Consider the following 17,252-nt stretch of genomic DNA (forward strand, 5'->3'; position numbering starts at 1 on the left):
GTTTGTTGGATGTCATCAATGCTTTGGATTCAATGGTACCATTTGAAACTCTTAAAGGTTACAGCTAAATATATAGGTGGCACACAGCAAAGACACACCAAACAGTTTGACTAGCTCATTTATTTGTAGACAGAGTAACTGTAACTTCTGACAAAGAAAATTCTTCTGTGTGTTTACGGTTCTTTCTTTCTGTACCTTTTATATTTTGTGGCGATGGGTATTGAAATAAATACTGTAGGTAAAAATCAAGTCATCACGCAACAGGGCGCTTCAAGGGATGAGAAATTGTTGATAGGTCGATGTTGAGAAGAAATGTTCTGATTCAAATGTTTTGATTCAAAACATTAGAAGTAATTTTGGAGCACATTTGATAAAGTGACAAGGCTTTATTCATGAGAAAAGTCCTTAAGAGCTGGTATATAATTTCTGATTTTGTTACAACATATTCACAAGCCTTAAAAGCTGAGAAAAGAGGGGAACTGATTTTACTTCATCAATCAAAAACTTTTGCATACTACAATATTTCTTTCCATTACCAAACAAGTACTTATAGACAATCAATGCTAAATTTTTGTTTATCTCTGTACATACCCTACCTATATTTATCCCAAGCTGAGTGCTGGGTAAATGTATCTTACACTGTATTCTGAAGGCTTCTAATATTTAGAATGATCAGATCCAATTGAAATCACATTTTTTAATTTGTGGCTTTGTATCTTAATGGACTTGACAGCTATAAGTTGTTGAGAATGAACATTATACTTGTCTATGGTTTGTGTACACGTATACGTAACGGTGCATGTGGTTCAGAGACACAAAGTTCACGAAGATCAGCATACTTTGCCATGACATCAGTAGCAAATTCTATTGTTATTTTCCTAGTGTTGTTAGGCATAGACTGTTATCAACGTTAAGAAGGACCGACTCTGGTTCGTATTTCCTCCAGAAGTTTGTCTCTTGGGAAAGTTTCCTGCAACAACAAAGAAAATTAAAGTCAGCCTTGAGGATATAGACCAATTTTAAATAGGCTAGGCATCTTTCATTCTTTGGCAATTGAAATTTGCAATTATTCACTTCAGATGTCCACAAAACTTGATATGGTGATCTACTGATGCATCAAACAAGATAAGCAATAATTCATAGAAAAAATACAGTTGTTTGACTGTTTACAAAGTTACACAAGTCAAACAGCTCTGTAGCATTTCAAGACATTTTTATTATCAGCTTCCAATCACCATTTTTCCAAAACAAACATTCCAACAAACTTTACATGCAAATGTCCATTTCAAGTCTTTATGCTTGTAAGTTGAAGGCATCAACATCAAACAACTTATGAAAATTTCACAACTGGGAGATATATATGTATATGGATGACCCACAATTATTCCATACCAGTAGACTAGACCACTACTGTGTTGGCCTGTGTGGCCCAAGGGAAATAGAAACAGAGATGGGCACCACCCCTATACACCGTTAGGTGTGGGAAGGATTTCTACTTGATTCCAGACTCCAATGGAGAAGTGGGGTAGGGCGTGGTGCAACTGGTAGCACGTTCGGCTCGGAATCTAGAGGTCCTGAGTTTGATCCCCGCCGTTGTGCCCTTGGGAAAGGCACCTTACATGACCTTCCTCACTTCACCCAGGTGTAAAAATGGGTACCTGACTTCGGTCGGGGAGGTGAAAAGGACTACCTTTACCATCTGTCTGTACCGTGTATATGGCACTGTTAATATATTAGTTACAAAATTTGAGTGCAGTGAAACATTGTCCTCGTCTGTCCAAATAGAAAAAAAAAATGGAGAAGTAGAATGTAGGACTGACCTCTTCCCTGGTGCTGGTGTTGCGTACTTTGACGACTCCATCCTTCAGCTCCTGTTCACCAATGATGGCCAGGAATGGAATGCCGTGTTCCTCAGCATACTGGAACTGGTTCAACAGCTTCGGGTTCTTCTTGTATGACAGCTCTGTCTGGAAGCGGTAACAGGATGACAAAGATTTCACCAACTGGTCCATCTACATCAACACACCCTCACAGTATTGTCAGTGTAAACCTTTGGGACTTAGGCAGTTAGCATTGTGTACATGAAGATAGGATACTCCACCAAACAGATTTCTTTGTAGGGAAATGGATCATTGTTTTAAGTATAGCCCAATCACAAGCAATTAGGTCCAGGTTCAGGTCCAGACCTGGACCAGCTCCTCTGAACCTGTACTGTACCTGGACCAGCTCCTCTGAACCTGTACCGTACCTGGACCAGCTCCTCTGGACCTGTACCGTACCTGGACCTGAATTTTCTCTACCAGTAACCACCCCTAGTGATGACCAATTATTTCATAATTTAGTTTTTAAATTTTTAAATTTTTATTTATTTGAACTTCACCATATGTATTTACACAAAATGGTGGGGAGGCAAAAACAGGTAATAACCTTTACTAGTTGCCTCCCGTGCAACTAAATTATACAATAATAGAAAAATAATCATAATGATAATAAATAATAACAATTGTACATTGATCCTGAAGGAGGCGACAGTGGTCGTTGAAAATTTGTTTCGTGTGTACTTTTGTGTTAGAGGAAAGTTTACCTTTGCATTATGGTTACTACCAACACAGATGAGCTTCCATGATAATCTGGTACAGTTCAGTTCTTTTTCGTGTGAAGTTTGGATTACCTTGATGCCCCCCTCCCACAGCAGGTTACAGAGCTTCATGCGTTCCTCCAGCATATTCTTCTGTCCAGATGCCACGTACACTTGTGTCTCTGTGGTGCGCACTTTTCCTTCAGCTGCCTGCAGGTAAAATGTTTCACAGCAACTATATTACATTGTACAGTACACAATTTTGAGACAATCAACTATCATTATGCACGTACATTCTACAGATAGTTGGTAAAACGATCAATGCACTTCTCATCTTTGTTCCTCAATATTCCTTCAAAACGTTTTCCAAACAAGTCACTGTCTTGAATCTTTGAACACACACAGCACAACATAAATACAACAGGACGTGTCCATACAAACAAACAAGCAAACAAACAAACAAACAAACAAACATACCTCTGCCTTGGCCTCCATGATAGAGAAGAGTCTTTCAATCCCTATACTGACTCCCACACAAGGGACCTAAAAAGTACAAAAGAAATACATTGTATATATCACGGTACTGAACTACCATCTTTTAAAATTTACTTAAAATAATTTTTTCATCCAGGTTGCCCAGGCGTCAACCTGAGTGTAAAGTCAGGTTGCACCGTCAACAATTCAGGTTGCCCCACTTCCCAAGTTATTACAGTCTTTAAATCTGTTACTCATCCACTATCTTTTCTACTAGTTACATCAAGTTGATAAAAGCTCCTTGGTTACATGTAACTACTTATGTTTTATCTTATCAAGAAATGAATACAAAAGCTTATGCACGTAAGTGGGGGGGCAAGCGGTGTTCCAACTGCAACATTTCAGGGTATTTCGAGCACTGTGTAAAATTCAGAACAGGTTACAGGCAAAGTATCATATAACAATGAAAGTCCTCATGTACACAAGATACAACAGTTAGCTATCTTGGAAAGCAGAGGACATTACAGCAAGATGATCAAATCTCACCTTTTTGCCCTTGGGATCAAACATGCCCACCAGGCCATCATAGCGCCCCCCTCCCGCAACACTGCCCACACCGACAGGCTCGTTCTTGTCTCCTCCATCCGACTGAACTGTAGAGGAAATGTACATGTAAACAGTTAACTATAGACTTGTACATGTAACTGCTCAGGGTTGAACAAGTTTTCTAAAATCCACTTGTCCTATCGGGCAAGCACATAAAAAATGTACTTGCCCGAACCAATTTTTCACTTGCCCAAAATTCAAATGTCACTGTTACTAGTATATGCATTTTCACTTCCAGCAATGGAATTCTCTGTAGACAATTGCTTGATGTCATGACTGTAAAAAGTAACAAGTAACAAAATTGCACTAAAATCAATGGAAAAATCTTACTTGCCCGATCGGACAAGTGGGGTAGGACATGCACTTGCCCGAACAGCACTTTCACTTGCCCTGGACAATAGGGCTAGTGGACTTGTTTATCCCTGCTGCTTATAATGATTGGACATCGTCTTTGGTTGGTTGATAGTAAAGTGATGAACGATGAGATACAGGTACATGTAATCACCTTTTTCTGTAGTCAGGATAGCCTCGTAGATAACTCCTGTGTAGTAGTCAAGTCCTCTGGCCAGACTCAGGTCAAAGGACACCTAAAAATAACAGTGTCACCATTATACATAAAGACCATACATAAAAAAGATCAATAGATACTTTACCAGGGCTCTAGCCAGCTGGAAATTTTTCTCCATCAGCCAATTCCCATTGTCGCGAAAGCTGCGAAAATTATGTTAGAAAGACGGAACCGAGACCTTGAAAAACGGGTTTTTAATGAGATTATCGTATGCAAAAGGGCGCCAACACACTAAGTCAACAATCACAACAATAGCAAAACAAACAATGTATGGCTTTCCGACCGTGGACAGCGTCCCCAAGCCGCCTGTAGCTTCCACCAAGAATTTTTGTCCGTCAAGGTTAACGGATTGGTATAAAAAAATTTCCGTCACATGCAGCAAATTTCCGTCAATTGACGGAAAAACGGACGCTGGCTAGAGCCCTGTATTGAACAAACTACTTGTGATAAACAAAACAGAGTACTACGAAATGATAGGTCACATCAGGTTATATCCCTTATGTTTCTAATTTGTACTAATCATAAGCATGTAATAAACAGGTTCTAGAAGAAAGAAAACAGAAGAACAATTAACGGGGTGCGAACATGTCTGCGTTAACACAGTATGCGTTAAAATTTACCCTCTTACCATTTTGTAAAACCACCATGAAAGTAAACGAATCCATTAGTAATTCACAATGATAAACAAACCTTGTCCAGAACCCCAAACAGTTGACAGTAGGTGAGGAGGAGCTTCATCTCCTCCAGTCCCTGTCGTGCCATCTTGTTCTTCATCATCTGTTCATCCTGCATCAGCTGATCAACCAGCTCTAACTGGCCTGAGGGTACAACACATGCCTCGAATTAGCAGGGATCGAAATACTTTTTTATTGCTACATGCAAAATTGCAAGTTGGCAAACATTTTACATGCAATTTAAAATATTTACATGCAAAATACAACTAGTCTATACTGCAATGTTCTAGCCACTAGTCTATACTGCAATGTTCTAGCCACCATCCATCATTCTCTACTTTGGCGGAATGTTGCTACTCTGGATGAATAAGAATTTTGCCCATTCTGTCACTGTTGATGGACTGAAATTGGCACATGAAAATATAGACAGAACTGCAAATTTTGGAAAGATATCCACATAATCAGCATGTTAGTTTGCAGCAAAGCCGAATTTGATTGTTTATAACACCTACTGACAACCGGTGATGATCCCTGTCAGACAAACAAAGGCATCGTGGCCTCAGTATTTTTACTATAGCCTAGGCCAGGTATTTTCAACATGCAAGATTGCAAGTTCAGAAATTTTTTACATGCAAATCTCAAAAATTATGTGCAAATTGCAAGTTAAGTATGTCTATTTCGAACCCTGATTAGGCACAGAAGACTGTACTTCTAGTCTAACTGCTGTACAAACTGCATATACTACAATGTGGTTGGTGTGGTATGAAATGTTTTTGTCAAAGTACTGTAAATGCAAAAACGTTCACGGTGGTTTAATGTTCGTGGTTTTCGCGGCGGACGCTTCACGACGAGTTTAAAACCACCCCAAACAATTTTCCATATCAGTAAGAGACTGCAGTGCATGGTGCTACCGCGAAATTACAACCAACGCGAAAAGTCCATTTTCCCGCTACCGTGAAATCAAATCTCCGCGAACTTTAAATGCATTTAGTTTACAGTACCAATTGGCTCTGCTACAATTCAATAGTGATACTTAATAAAAAAAGGGGGGGAGGGGTTGTTGTAACAATCCCACAAACCAATCAGAAGTCTCCATTTTGGCAAGACTGTGCAGTCTAATGCCGACTTCTATGTTTGGATTCTACAAAAGGTAAGAGGTGTATGTTCACGCACCATTGAGTCTAACATACTCTCCGATGCGGTCAGCCACTTCGGGGGCCAGGCCTTTCTCATCCACCATTTCTGACCGTACATCCTCCCAAAATGTCTGCAACAAGAAATCAACAATCATATTACATGGGTCAGGTACATGTACATTGGATAGAAGGCTAGCTTTATACACAAACAGAAATTTACTTAATCTATGTCTTATCTTGGCTGTGGTATGTTCCATACAGGTGTCCTGACCGGTCTCAACTTGTACAACTGTCAGGAATTTGAATACTGGATTGAGATATTGAAATTGATGTTCTTATAATCTTCAATTTGTTTAAAGACACCAGATTTTTTTAACTTCTGACATCAGACGCTCTGACCTGCGTATGGGCTGGCACCTTAGGTGATAGCAAAAACACTTTATACTCTTTGTATTGACTTAAAGGGGCATTCCACTCCAGATGGGAGTCTTGTTTTTCAATAGATATTAATTTTAGGAAGTGATAACTGCATACTACTTCACATTATACGATAAAGTACCCAGTTGCTCCACATGCCTCAAAAGCATTCAGTCTTCTACCAAACTCCCCAAGTACCCTCTAATTGAATTAATCCTATGGCTGAATACAATGCAAAACTTTTAGGTAAGGTTACAAAACTAATTTCAGGTTCGCTAAGAAATCTTGTCTTGTTCTTATATTCTTTGCTATCTTATGAGCAATTTGCCTTCTCGGTGTGCTTAGCGTACCTTATTTATTCCAAAAATATGCACGATAAGCAAAGTGTCTATGCGTATAGGGAATGCATGGGTAGGGTCTGCATGGGTTTAGTGAGTGTCAGTATTGTTTTATAAAACACACATCACGTAATTCATCCATAGGTGAATTCCACAAAATTCGGCTGATTATGTATTCATTGACACATTATCTATTGGAAAACAAGACTCCCTTCTGGAGTGGAATGCCCCTTTAAGGGAGTAAAAAACGTAGTGGATGACTGACCTTGTCCAGTTTGTCCACAGCAGAGCAGATGGTTCTGAACTTGTCTTCAGGAACCCCACAAACGGCAAACATCCCATCCAGTAGTAGTCGGGTGTTCAACTACTCACAGGAAAACAACAGACAAGAATCAAAATCTATGTCCTTTCTGTTCTACCAAGTTTCATGATTGCCTGCGGGCACTTTAGCAAACTTTTGTCGTTGAATGGCTATGTGGTTAGGCTAGCAGACACAAGATTGCGAGCTCATGGATTGGAAAAGGCACTTAACAGTCACACAACTCCACCGAGGTGCAAAATGGGTACATGGCTTTGGTTGGGGAGGCAAAAGGTGGCAAAAGGAGATGGATGGGCTCCGCCTTCCAATACCATGCCTAACACAATCAGACTGTAGAATTAGGTACATGTACAAGATAAATGGGTAACTGTCATGTCATGGTTGCAGTTTATATGTACATAATGTATTACTTTGAGTCTTAATATCACCAGTAATCAAGCTACCTTTTCTAAATGTATGTCTTCAATGTTGATAAGTTGATAAAGAAGAATTGGGAATTCAAAACTGTGGACAAGAACCAACTGCCAGCCTAAAACTAGTAAAAGTCAAAAAGTCTTTTATAACCTTTACTTTTCACTGGCAATTTCAGTTTTCTAATCTTACCTTGCGGATTGTATGTAGATATTGTTTGCACTATAACTCATGTCAGCCAAATACTTAGCGGCAGGCTTTTAGCTAGGATTTTATTATACATGTAGGGAGTCCAAATTTATTGTTGAGTCGCGGTAAGTGACTGTTGTAGGGGGGGCCAGGGGCATCCACCTTTCATGGTGCAGAGTTTTTGATGATTTTAAGTTTAAAAAGTGCATTCTAAGGTATCCTAAGAGGCAAACATACTGTTACAGAGGTCACAAAAGAAGACTGTGACCACAGATGACCTGGTAGCATCCCTGGTCAATCAGAATTTCGTGCCTGTCAGAGGATTTTTTCCCCAGTGTAAGGGCGTCCAGAGCGTCAAATTTCTTGTTATTCTAAGGAAAGTGCGTCCAGATGACACGTTGACGCATGCTTGGCTAAAAGCCTGCTTAGCGGTGTTTTGCAAGACCAACCTTGATGATAAAGTCTCCCACGTTGAGCTCAGACAGGATCTCTGCTACAATCTTCACACACTCTGCATCAGGGATCATCAGGTCATACTGACCTGCTATGTCAAAATCCTACAGGAAAACACAGGATCGATGACACTACAACCCAATTCAAGAGGTTCAGATGTATGTACTACACATAAGCTGTTATTGTGAAATGTGAAAAGTGTTTTTGTTTTATTTTCAGTAAAAGGGATATTGTTTTATTCCATATGTCGTAAATCAAAGTCGATGTACCAGGTCGGGTCAGGTGGTCAGAGATCAGCAGTGATATTTACAAATGTAGTACTAGTAGCTTCGTGAAAGCTAGGTCAGGCGTGGCCACTACAACTGTAGGAGGCAACTCATTTCATGCACATCTGTATCTGTATCTATATAGCAGGTATAACTGCCCTTCGGCATAACACACCACATACACCCCTGTACAGATTTTCCATGGCCAGATTCAATCTGACCATGGGAAATTGTAATGTTAAGTTTGAATTACAATGTATGCCTTGTTGCGCAAGAGTGAGATGTGCCCAAAGTAAGCTGAAACTAGAAAGTACACATTTTCGAAGAAAGTGCTGGATGTTTACAAAGGGAAAAGAAAAGAGAAACTGTGAGAAAAGAAATAAAAAAGCCGGTTGTTAAATGTGCAATGCTCTGTCTGATGACAGCATTGTATGTATAAGATATATGTTTTAAAAGAAAGAAAGAAGAATAGATAAAAAACAGAACACAGGTCAGTAGGCTAGTAAAAACAATATGTTTTGCTTCTGAAACATAACTATAGCCAGCTACAGAAAACAGACACCATACTCACACATTGGTAGAACTCCCTGTACCTGCCCCGAGTCATGGCAGGGTTGTCTCTCCGGTACACCTTGGCAATGTGGTATCTTTTGATAGTGTTGATTTTGTTCATGGCCAGGTAACGAGCAAAGGGAACCTATAAAATGTCTGGTCAAGGAGAAATGCCAATACAACCCTGTTCCTAATCCAAAGCTGCCTTTTAAAAGTGCATTTGGTAGGGACAAGACAGTCTCAACACAACCACCTACTACAGATTATAAGGTAAAAATTAGACAGAATAGACTCAAAGTCAAATCAAAAACCTTCTTAAATTCTTGAATACATGAATGTAGCAGAAGCTTATCGACCGCAGAATAATTTCTATTTAGGGTTCTCACCAGGATTTTTCCACAGCGTTTGAGGGGTAAATCTACTGAAATAAAGCATTTTTTACCAGCCATGTTCATATTTTTCAACAAAGATTTACAAATTCATACTCAAACATCAGACTATTGAGGCTAAACAAATTTATGACTAAGACAAACATTGGCAAGGATACGGTCAAGTCGTATCTGAGGGAGAGAATCTCGCCACCTTGATCAGCCAGGTCATAGATGAGCTTGGCATCCTCCCCGTACTTGCCTGTTAGTGTTTCCTGGCAAATTGTAAAAAAACATATCATCAATCTGGCTATAAAAATATTTTGATAAATGTAACAACCATTATGGACTAAAAGGAATATAAAAGATGTCATTTTTCTATGAGAAGTTACCTTGAGTTCGAAGACTGGAGTGTCTATTGTCTCTGCTCCGTGGCGCTTGAAACAGTTGATGATTGTTTTGAACACCCCTTCTCTGATGGCCATCTGCCGAGGGTTGTAGTCTCTTGTGCCCTGCAAAAGAGATGGTTCAAAGGACCTTGTTGTCAACCTTGCATCACAATGGTACACATATTCTTTTCTTAAACTGCCCACATCTACACACGTAGCTCTTTGCTAAAACAACACTTGTTGGTTCAACTTCAATGTTGTTCTGAACTCATTTCAAAGGCTTTAACAGCTTGACAAAACTTCTACGATCGAGAGAACAGGATGAATGAAAAGCAGGGACCCTGGATATCCACAAATGCCAACTACCTCAGGACAGACGTACCCACAGTACATCCTTACAGTTAAATGCCGATCCTATTGCAAACTGACATACAACATGCTAATATTAGTAGTAATAACTAAAATCATATGAAAATACTTCCAAATGTATACCTTCAAGATCTGAGCTGGTTCTCTTGCCTGACATGTAAAAATATTCCCCATGCTTCCTTACATGCAGGTTTTACATTTTGTCTTTATAGTTTGTGCTACCGGTCAGCTATAGAGTCATGCACCCATCAAAATGGGAAAGGACTTAAGAGAACAAAAGAGCAACCCCAGTGAGACAATACTGCGTCATCACTCTGTGGTGTCCTCGGTATTCTTCTGTCAATTGTTGACACCCTAATTCCTATTCATATCACAAGTACAAGGCTGAGACATGACAGACAAAAGGACAAAACAAAGAGGACAGTAGCATGGCATAAAAGACATTGTAATTTTGGCTTCCACAAAATGACGTCACCTTACCTTGGGTGTTTTAAGCTGGAACTTTTGAGGCCTAGCATCTCCGAGCTGTTCTTTAAGCGATAGGAGTTTTTGAACTTCTTCACTTATCTAAAACAAATGAAGGCAAATGAAGTCACATAAAGAGTACTTGACATGAGATTTTGCATGAAGAATGGGGGCATACAAACACAGAGCCAACCTGCACCCCATCACATGGTTAACACAGGGTTACAAGCCACACAAATGATGTTGACTTTCCCACATTTGAATGGTTAAGGGAAGGCAAGAATTACTTCAACTAACCTGCCCCAAAGATGCCCTTGTAAATTGCAAAGGTTCAATTCTAACACAGTTTAAAGATCAGCCTAATATACTGTAGATTTTGGAACTTTTGTGGTGGCTTTTTTACGTGGCTTTCTCCATCAACGATTGTTAATTCATGCCACCAAAAATGTGAACTTCCAAAACGTTTTTTTCCCTTCTAAGTTCTATCCCGAAAGAAGACCAGGGCAAAAATCTACATCAACTGTTTGCAGTCCAAAACATTACTGATAACACCCCCTAAGATTTTGTCTATCATGGTATATTCCAAATCTAACGTAGCCACACATGTGGATTAAAAAAATGCAATGCTTTTAGTTTTAAAGAGAGACTGACCTGTGATTGGTTGGAGCAGTACCGTTGCAACATCCCAGCATGCCGTTTACACAGGTGGACCACCGACCCGAACAGTCGCAGGTTGGCCGCCATGATTGACGTAGGTCGTAGCAGGTCGCGTACGTGTACAACACGGGAGGTGTGGTGGGGAATGCACAGAAACACGGGAGTCGTGGGGTGGGGGAAGTGAAGAAAATACCTGGTCAGCAAATCTGCGACAATGGCGGTAGGTGGAGGGTAAGAGGGAGGGGGATGGGGAGGGGAAGGGAAGGACAAAGATTGTTTATCAGTAATCGCTGTACATATTTTTGTCAGGCCTAGAGGGGGAGGTTATTGGGGTAGTGGGTAGAAGGATTGGGAGTGTGACAATGCATGATCTAGCCTATTTAAAGATTCAATTATACCAATGTAAAGGCAATACATTCTTTTCATGTATCAATGCCAATGTCATAAAAATAAGCTGCAAAAAGTGTCAGCTTCACTTTAGTACTAGTACATGTTTGCTTTCTGGATGAAAACAACTTTTACAGTATAGAATAAATTATGATGCCTCCTTGTATGTCCTCTGTATGATACTCTACCAATATTTGGATATTGGATTTATGATGTCATATTTGTCATGAGACTTAATAAGTTGTACAAATGCTACTCTCCAAGCAGAGGTTGAATCGCGCAGATAAAGTAGTGGTAAGAAGAGCGCCCATGTAATTTTTCCGACTACTACTATATCTGCGCGATTCACCCTCTGCTTGGAGAGTATACAAATGCTTTAGTGGTGCTAAGATCACAAAAGTTGATGATTCAAAGTTATATAGCTTTTCAATGCTCTTGTGCACAAGGTGACCGGTGTGCTACTTACAAATACAAAAAGGAATTACAATGTATACTATTCTGCCTAATAAAAGTTGGACAAAAGGGAGAGAAACATGTAAGACATTCAGTTTTTTTGTGCTTAAAGGTTATGATTCACGACAGTGTGATAAACATACTGCATACAGTGAGACTGAATGTATCAGTTTAGATGTATTTGAATGTAAAGTTTAGATACTTTGAAAACAACAAACCAACAGTGCATATGAAACAGTCTGACTCTAATAACGTTACAAACCCGTTCTTTCCATCTCTCCGGTCTGTCCAACTTCAACCCCTTGATTTTGACCCCTATCTCAACCATTCGTCTATACGTCTGCAGATCGCCAGAAGACCGACAACATGGGGCAAGGACGTAACCTTCTTTCTCCTGCATTTTCTAAATCTTCCTGAACAAATGGCCGTTTGGTGGGCGGTTGTCAGATAGAATTGTATTATTCCGGTGTCAGGTGAAACAATGGGGGAATGGCCAACGGAACACACGAGTTGCACTGCTATTGCATCTAGTAGCTGACAACATCCCCGTCCAAATATATATGCAAATGCAGCTATATATGCAAATCTATACTGATTACTGATGTGAACGCGTACGCATACGTATCTAAGGAATGTTGTGATAATAATAGACATATAAACATATTTCGCTGAAACCATATGGAAAAGAACAACATCATTTTTTTTGCACGTGAAACTATCTGCTATGCAAATCCGGTTTTGGAAATCACCTAAAGTCGCAATTCTTCGCAGATTTTCACGCCATATTTGGTGTGACCAACACCAGCATAACCTAGAGAGCTTACCTTTTCAGGATCGGCCTTCTCCTGCTTGAGTTTTCTGACTATTTCGCCCTGATTTTTGATCGCTTCTTTCACGTCTGCCATGTCGCCAAGACCGGATTTGGGGGCAGCCATATTGTACCGCAATGCGTCATGGGAAAGGTCAATGAACTTGTGCAAGTCCAGCTGAGTGATCCTGGATGGTAGGTGTTCATGATATCTGTCTCAAATCCATATTCAGATGTCGTTTAGAAGTGTATACACGTGTTTCATAGGACAGTAGATACAAAGGCACGTTGTTAAGATGCAAGATTCGACTTTTGATACCCCGACAGTCGACTAGCTAGAAAATCTACTAGTTTGTCAGCCCTCCCCCCTCCCCACGTGTGTTCATCTCATTCGAATATCATTTGCAGTGAATGTGACATTGCAGAAAGTTCAGTATCCTGTACTACATTGTAACAGTCTAACTGGAAACAATGTTGGATACCCAAGCTCAAGCATACCGGATTTCAAAGACACAGAAATAAGTACATGTCATTTTCAAATTTTCATCCCAATAGATATTAGCATAATGTTAAATATCATAAGATTTTATTATCAACATCATGTTAGATTATTTTGTAAATGGCAGTTTCATTCCCTTGTGGTCTCAGAACACAGTATTTATATGCGACCCCCGTCCCCAAAAGTAGTTTGGGTTAAAATAGTGCACCGCTGTACTTGCAAAGGCCGTAGTTATTCTTCCGTGCACAACAGCGAGGTGGAAACTGTGGTGAATGGTAGAGGAATATATCGTTGTTGACACTGTATAAATTGGATTACGTTGCTTCTTCGGCCGGCGGGAATTTGCGCATTGATACTGTTACCGGCACTTCCTGGTCGTCGCCTGCAGTTCCATGACCTCCGCTGGGGGTCAAATCAAAGTGTCTTTTATAGAAAAACGAGCAGGCAAATCTATGCTCATTTTCAGATATTTTGTAGGTTGTACCCTCGGCTTCAACATACTAAATTCTTGTAAATTGTTTCTGCACCCTACTATAGGTTTTGAGTCGTCGAACCACCTTAACTTTGGGGTCCTTAACCATGTAAATCCCCATAGGCGAAAAACTGTGTTCTGAGACCTTGTAGCATGTGTAGTCCAGTGTGGCTCTGCCTGACCAAGAGGGTGTGAGTTCGGACTCGGGCTGTTGTTGCTCGCCCTACATGCACGTTACTGGAAAGGGTTGCAGTCCTTAGGACATGACATTAAGTTGTGGTCAATTTTGCTTGCTGGAAAGAGCCAAAAAATGTTCAAAGCATCTGTCTTTCCTGTCATGACCATTGGAAAATAGCCCTTCTTTGACCTTAACTGGTTTGAGATCACTGTCACTTTTACTCAGCCATCCTCCAATGCAGGGACATCCAACGGCAAAACCGCCTGTCTGGATGTACCCTGCTTACTCAACTGTCACCCTTAGTTCCTGACCGCACTGCTTATAAATATTAATGAGCTTAGCTTATATATGCGAGACCCCTTTTGAAAACTGAAATGCCTATTCTCTGATTGGCTGACAGCTGGTTTGGGGGGGACGTCCACATGAACTAAGTGATGGTTGAGAAAGCAGGGAACATCTTGACAGGTAGTTTCGCTGTTGGATGTCCCTGCGTTGGAGGATGCTAGTAGCATGAGCTGTTTAACTAACTTTCACCCTGTTATTTTGTCTACAGACCTGTGAGAGAGTTGAGCTGCACATCATTTGACAGCAGCCATGTTCTACAGCAGCACTCAGAGGAAATTCTGGACGTTCAGCAGTGAAGATGAGCTAAGGAAACTGAGATGCCAGGCCAACCAAGACATCCGACAGAAACATGAAGCCAGCGGCAAGGACTGTAGCAAGCTCTTAACTCCTGACGAAGAGCTGATGGTCTGTCAGTATTATCACAACAGACTGAGGGAATTCTGTGTGAAGTTTCAGCCCCCCATGCCTAAGTCTGTCATGGCTAGTGCTAGTTCTTACTTCAAGCGGGTCTACCTTCAGAACTCGGTCATGGAGCATCACCCTAAGATAATAATGCTAACCTGCGTGTACATGGCCTGTAAGGTTGAGGAGTTTAATGTCTCCATTATGCAGTTTGTGGGAAACATTCGCGCCCGGTCGGAGGAGCGAGAGAGGGCCGTGGATATCATCCTGAATAACGAGTTACAGCTCCTACAGCTCCTGAACTTTCACCTTACCGTGCACAATCCCATCAGGCCGCTGGAGGGCCTCCTCATTGACATGAAGACCAGGCACCGTTCGGCGGAGGAGGTGGAAACTCTGCGCCGCTGGGCCGAGGAGTATCTCGACAAGTCGTTCTTGTCGGACGCTTGCCTCCTGTTCCCGCCTTCGCAGGTGGCGCTGGCTGCACTGTGGCATTCTGGGAACACTGTCGGGATGGATGTGCTGTCGTACGTCCACCACTGTCTGGGCAAGAACGGTGACGGCGCCGACCAAACTCTGCTGATGAACCAAATCAAAAAGGTGCAAGAAGTAGTGGGGAATGTTCCACAGCTAGACGCAAGCCTTGTGGAGGAAGCGAAAGCTAAACTAGCTGCTGTGGGTAGCCTTGAGGTAACGCACGACAGCCAGGGCACAAAAAGGAAACAGGGTACAGAACAGCAGGGAAAACAAGCAGGGAAAAAGAAGGCTAAACAGGCCAAGTCAGCACAAGAGGATGGAGGACTACTGAGTCTGTCATCTCTGGAGTAGAAGACTTTGTTACAGCATGGAGTGTTAATAGAAAAAGTCAATACATTTTGCTCAAGGAATAGATTACAAAGCAGGCAAATCTGTTCTTTATAGAATTTATCTAATCATTAGGTCATGGTGATTTGATTGTTTGGCTGATATCTGCACCTGCATCAATTTCCAGCCTTTTCCCAAGAAAGGTTTGACCATACTGTAAATCGTACAAAGTGGCCTCAATATGAGCAAATATATGTAGTAAATTGCCAAAAGGAAAATTGAAAAATGGGCACTAATGTCATAAAATGACCAGGTCAGTCCAAAAGTCAAAGAAGATGTGAGAAAAAAACAAAAACTATTATTCAGTAGACCATATATACTCTGTGTTTTCAGTCATTTGTTCTTGGACCCTTTGACCATAAATTAGACTTGATGTCATTCATGTTATCAAATCAATGTGGCCCAAATGGAGATGTTACTTGAGGTTTGTTAACTGTCAGGCTCTAAGAAATCTTTCTGACATCAATACCTGTTGTACAGTGATGCTCTGGCGGAGTCAGACTCTGTTAACAGTATATATACATTCCAGTGTAAGATCTATCACTATATTAATGCAGAGGAAGCAATAAAAGTGATTTTGAATGGAAGCCACATCTTGAGTGTTCCATGTAATCTAGGGTTTGGGTTTGTAATAAGATCAACTTGATTTAATGAAAACTATATGCTAGACAAAGATTGACAGAGAGCACTCATTTATCCACAAAGGAACTTTTTTATTGCTTTAATTTCATGCATACTTAAAGTGCAGTCAACAATATAGAAACATCAACTGACATTACATAGTGTCCTGACAAGTGTAGGTACATTCCATCAACCATTCAATATCCATAGTGTTAACGTCTAAAATGTACATCATTACATCTTTGTGCAGAATTGCTCCTTTTGTTCTATAGGCATTACAATCTGATTAGATAAGAAATTTTAACAAACACTCAGTCTTACAACATATTACTAATCACAAATAGAAAAGGCCAACTGCACTTACACCGATTTAAATGACGGCTCAGCTGATTGAAATTTGGCCCTTTTCAATATGTCAACAAAAGTCTGAATCTTGAGTTCTTCTGACAGGTGGTAGAGAGGCCTGATAAAATCTACAATTGAAACCATCAAAACTAATGAAAGTCATAAATAATCATACCACGATTTGATAATTAAGCAATTCTCTTAGTTCTAGTAATTCTCTTACACACATGTATATCATAAATCAATTACACATATTTCATGCATTACAATCCTCAATACACATGATTTAATCAAAAGAGAAAACTTGCCATATGTTGACATGGAATGTCTATGCCAGATCAAAACTCAAAGATTTTCATTTTGACATGAAATAAATTATTGGTTAAAACAAATGACTGGTACTTTGAAAACAAATCATGGAACAGGAGTCATCTTCTAACGCCATGTCGATCATAATTTACTATTCATAATTCATAATTGGGACTGCATTTGCTATGTCAAATAAAGAAATAGTAACATTGCTAAAGGTCTATTTCATACCGGCAAACCGCAAAATGTACATTGCACTTTACTAATAACACTCCAAACAAATTCTGAATTATCACAGTCTGCTCAAATTTTCTGAAGCAGAATTTTCACCAGACCTGCT

General features: G+C 40.3%; 2 protein-coding genes across 5 annotated transcripts; one reads left to right on the forward strand and one right to left on the reverse strand.

Annotated features, from left to right (window-relative positions):
* Nucleotides 1-105: 105 nt before the first annotated feature.
* LOC118420314 (histidine--tRNA ligase, cytoplasmic-like) lies at nucleotides 106-13,038 on the reverse strand. Of its 3 annotated transcripts, none has more exons than XM_035827071.1 (16): nucleotides 12,894-13,031; nucleotides 11,224-11,435; nucleotides 10,588-10,674; nucleotides 9,742-9,861; nucleotides 9,529-9,624; nucleotides 9,001-9,126; nucleotides 8,160-8,267; nucleotides 7,057-7,155; nucleotides 6,074-6,167; nucleotides 4,917-5,044; nucleotides 4,164-4,245; nucleotides 3,599-3,705; nucleotides 3,056-3,121; nucleotides 2,672-2,788; nucleotides 1,821-1,967; nucleotides 106-970 (listed from the first exon to the last, which is right to left on the reverse strand). In XM_035827071.1, exons 2-16 carry the CDS (start codon nucleotides 11,314-11,316, stop codon nucleotides 911-913), a joined length of 1,530 nt encoding a protein of 509 aa, XP_035682964.1. In that variant the 5' UTR covers nucleotides 11,317-11,435; nucleotides 12,894-13,031; the 3' UTR covers nucleotides 106-910. The 3 variants fall into 3 exon arrangements, with proteins under 3 accessions (XP_035682964.1, XP_035682962.1, XP_035682963.1); XM_035827069.1 differs by lacking the exon at nucleotides 11,224-11,435 and adding an exon at nucleotides 12,332-12,482 and having other exon boundaries at nucleotides 12,894-13,008; XM_035827070.1 differs by lacking the exon at nucleotides 11,224-11,435 and having other exon boundaries at nucleotides 12,894-13,038.
* Nucleotides 12,904-16,228, forward strand: LOC118420316 (cyclin-H-like). Of its 2 annotated transcripts, none has more exons than XM_035827077.1 (2): nucleotides 12,904-13,072; nucleotides 14,580-16,228. In XM_035827077.1, exon 2 carries the CDS (start codon nucleotides 14,621-14,623, stop codon nucleotides 15,599-15,601), a length of 981 nt encoding a protein of 326 aa, XP_035682970.1. In that variant the 5' UTR covers nucleotides 12,904-13,072; nucleotides 14,580-14,620; the 3' UTR covers nucleotides 15,602-16,228. The 2 variants fall into 2 exon arrangements, with proteins under 2 accessions (XP_035682970.1, XP_035682971.1); XM_035827078.1 differs by lacking the exon at nucleotides 12,904-13,072 and adding an exon at nucleotides 13,379-13,399.
* The last annotated feature ends 1,024 nt before the right edge of the window (nucleotides 16,229-17,252 follow it).

This window comes from Branchiostoma floridae, chromosome 7 (assembly GCF_000003815.2).
Source record: "Branchiostoma floridae strain S238N-H82 chromosome 7, Bfl_VNyyK, whole genome shotgun sequence".
NCBI lineage: Eukaryota > Metazoa > Chordata > Leptocardii > Amphioxiformes > Branchiostomatidae > Branchiostoma > Branchiostoma floridae.

What these genes read in the sequence shown, in the direction of transcription:
- LOC118420314 (XM_035827069.1), bottom strand. Translation starts at nt 12,469, where the DNA reads ATGCAGGAGAAAGAAGGTTACGTCCTTGCCCCATGTTGTCGGTCTTCT. An exon ending in TGGGAGACTTTATCATCAAG is followed by an intron (nt 7,156 to 8,159) that starts GTTGGTCTTGCA and finishes TCCTGTGAGTAG; the next exon opens with TTGAACACCCGACTACTACT. An exon ending in TATCCTGACTACAGAAAAAG is followed by an intron (nt 3,706 to 4,163) that starts GTGATTACATGT and finishes TTTCCTCTACAG; the next exon opens with TTCAGTCGGATGGAGGAGAC.
- LOC118420316 (XM_035827077.1), top strand. Translation starts at nt 14,621, where the DNA reads ATGTTCTACAGCAGCACTCAGAGGAAATTCTGGACGTTCAGCAGTGAA.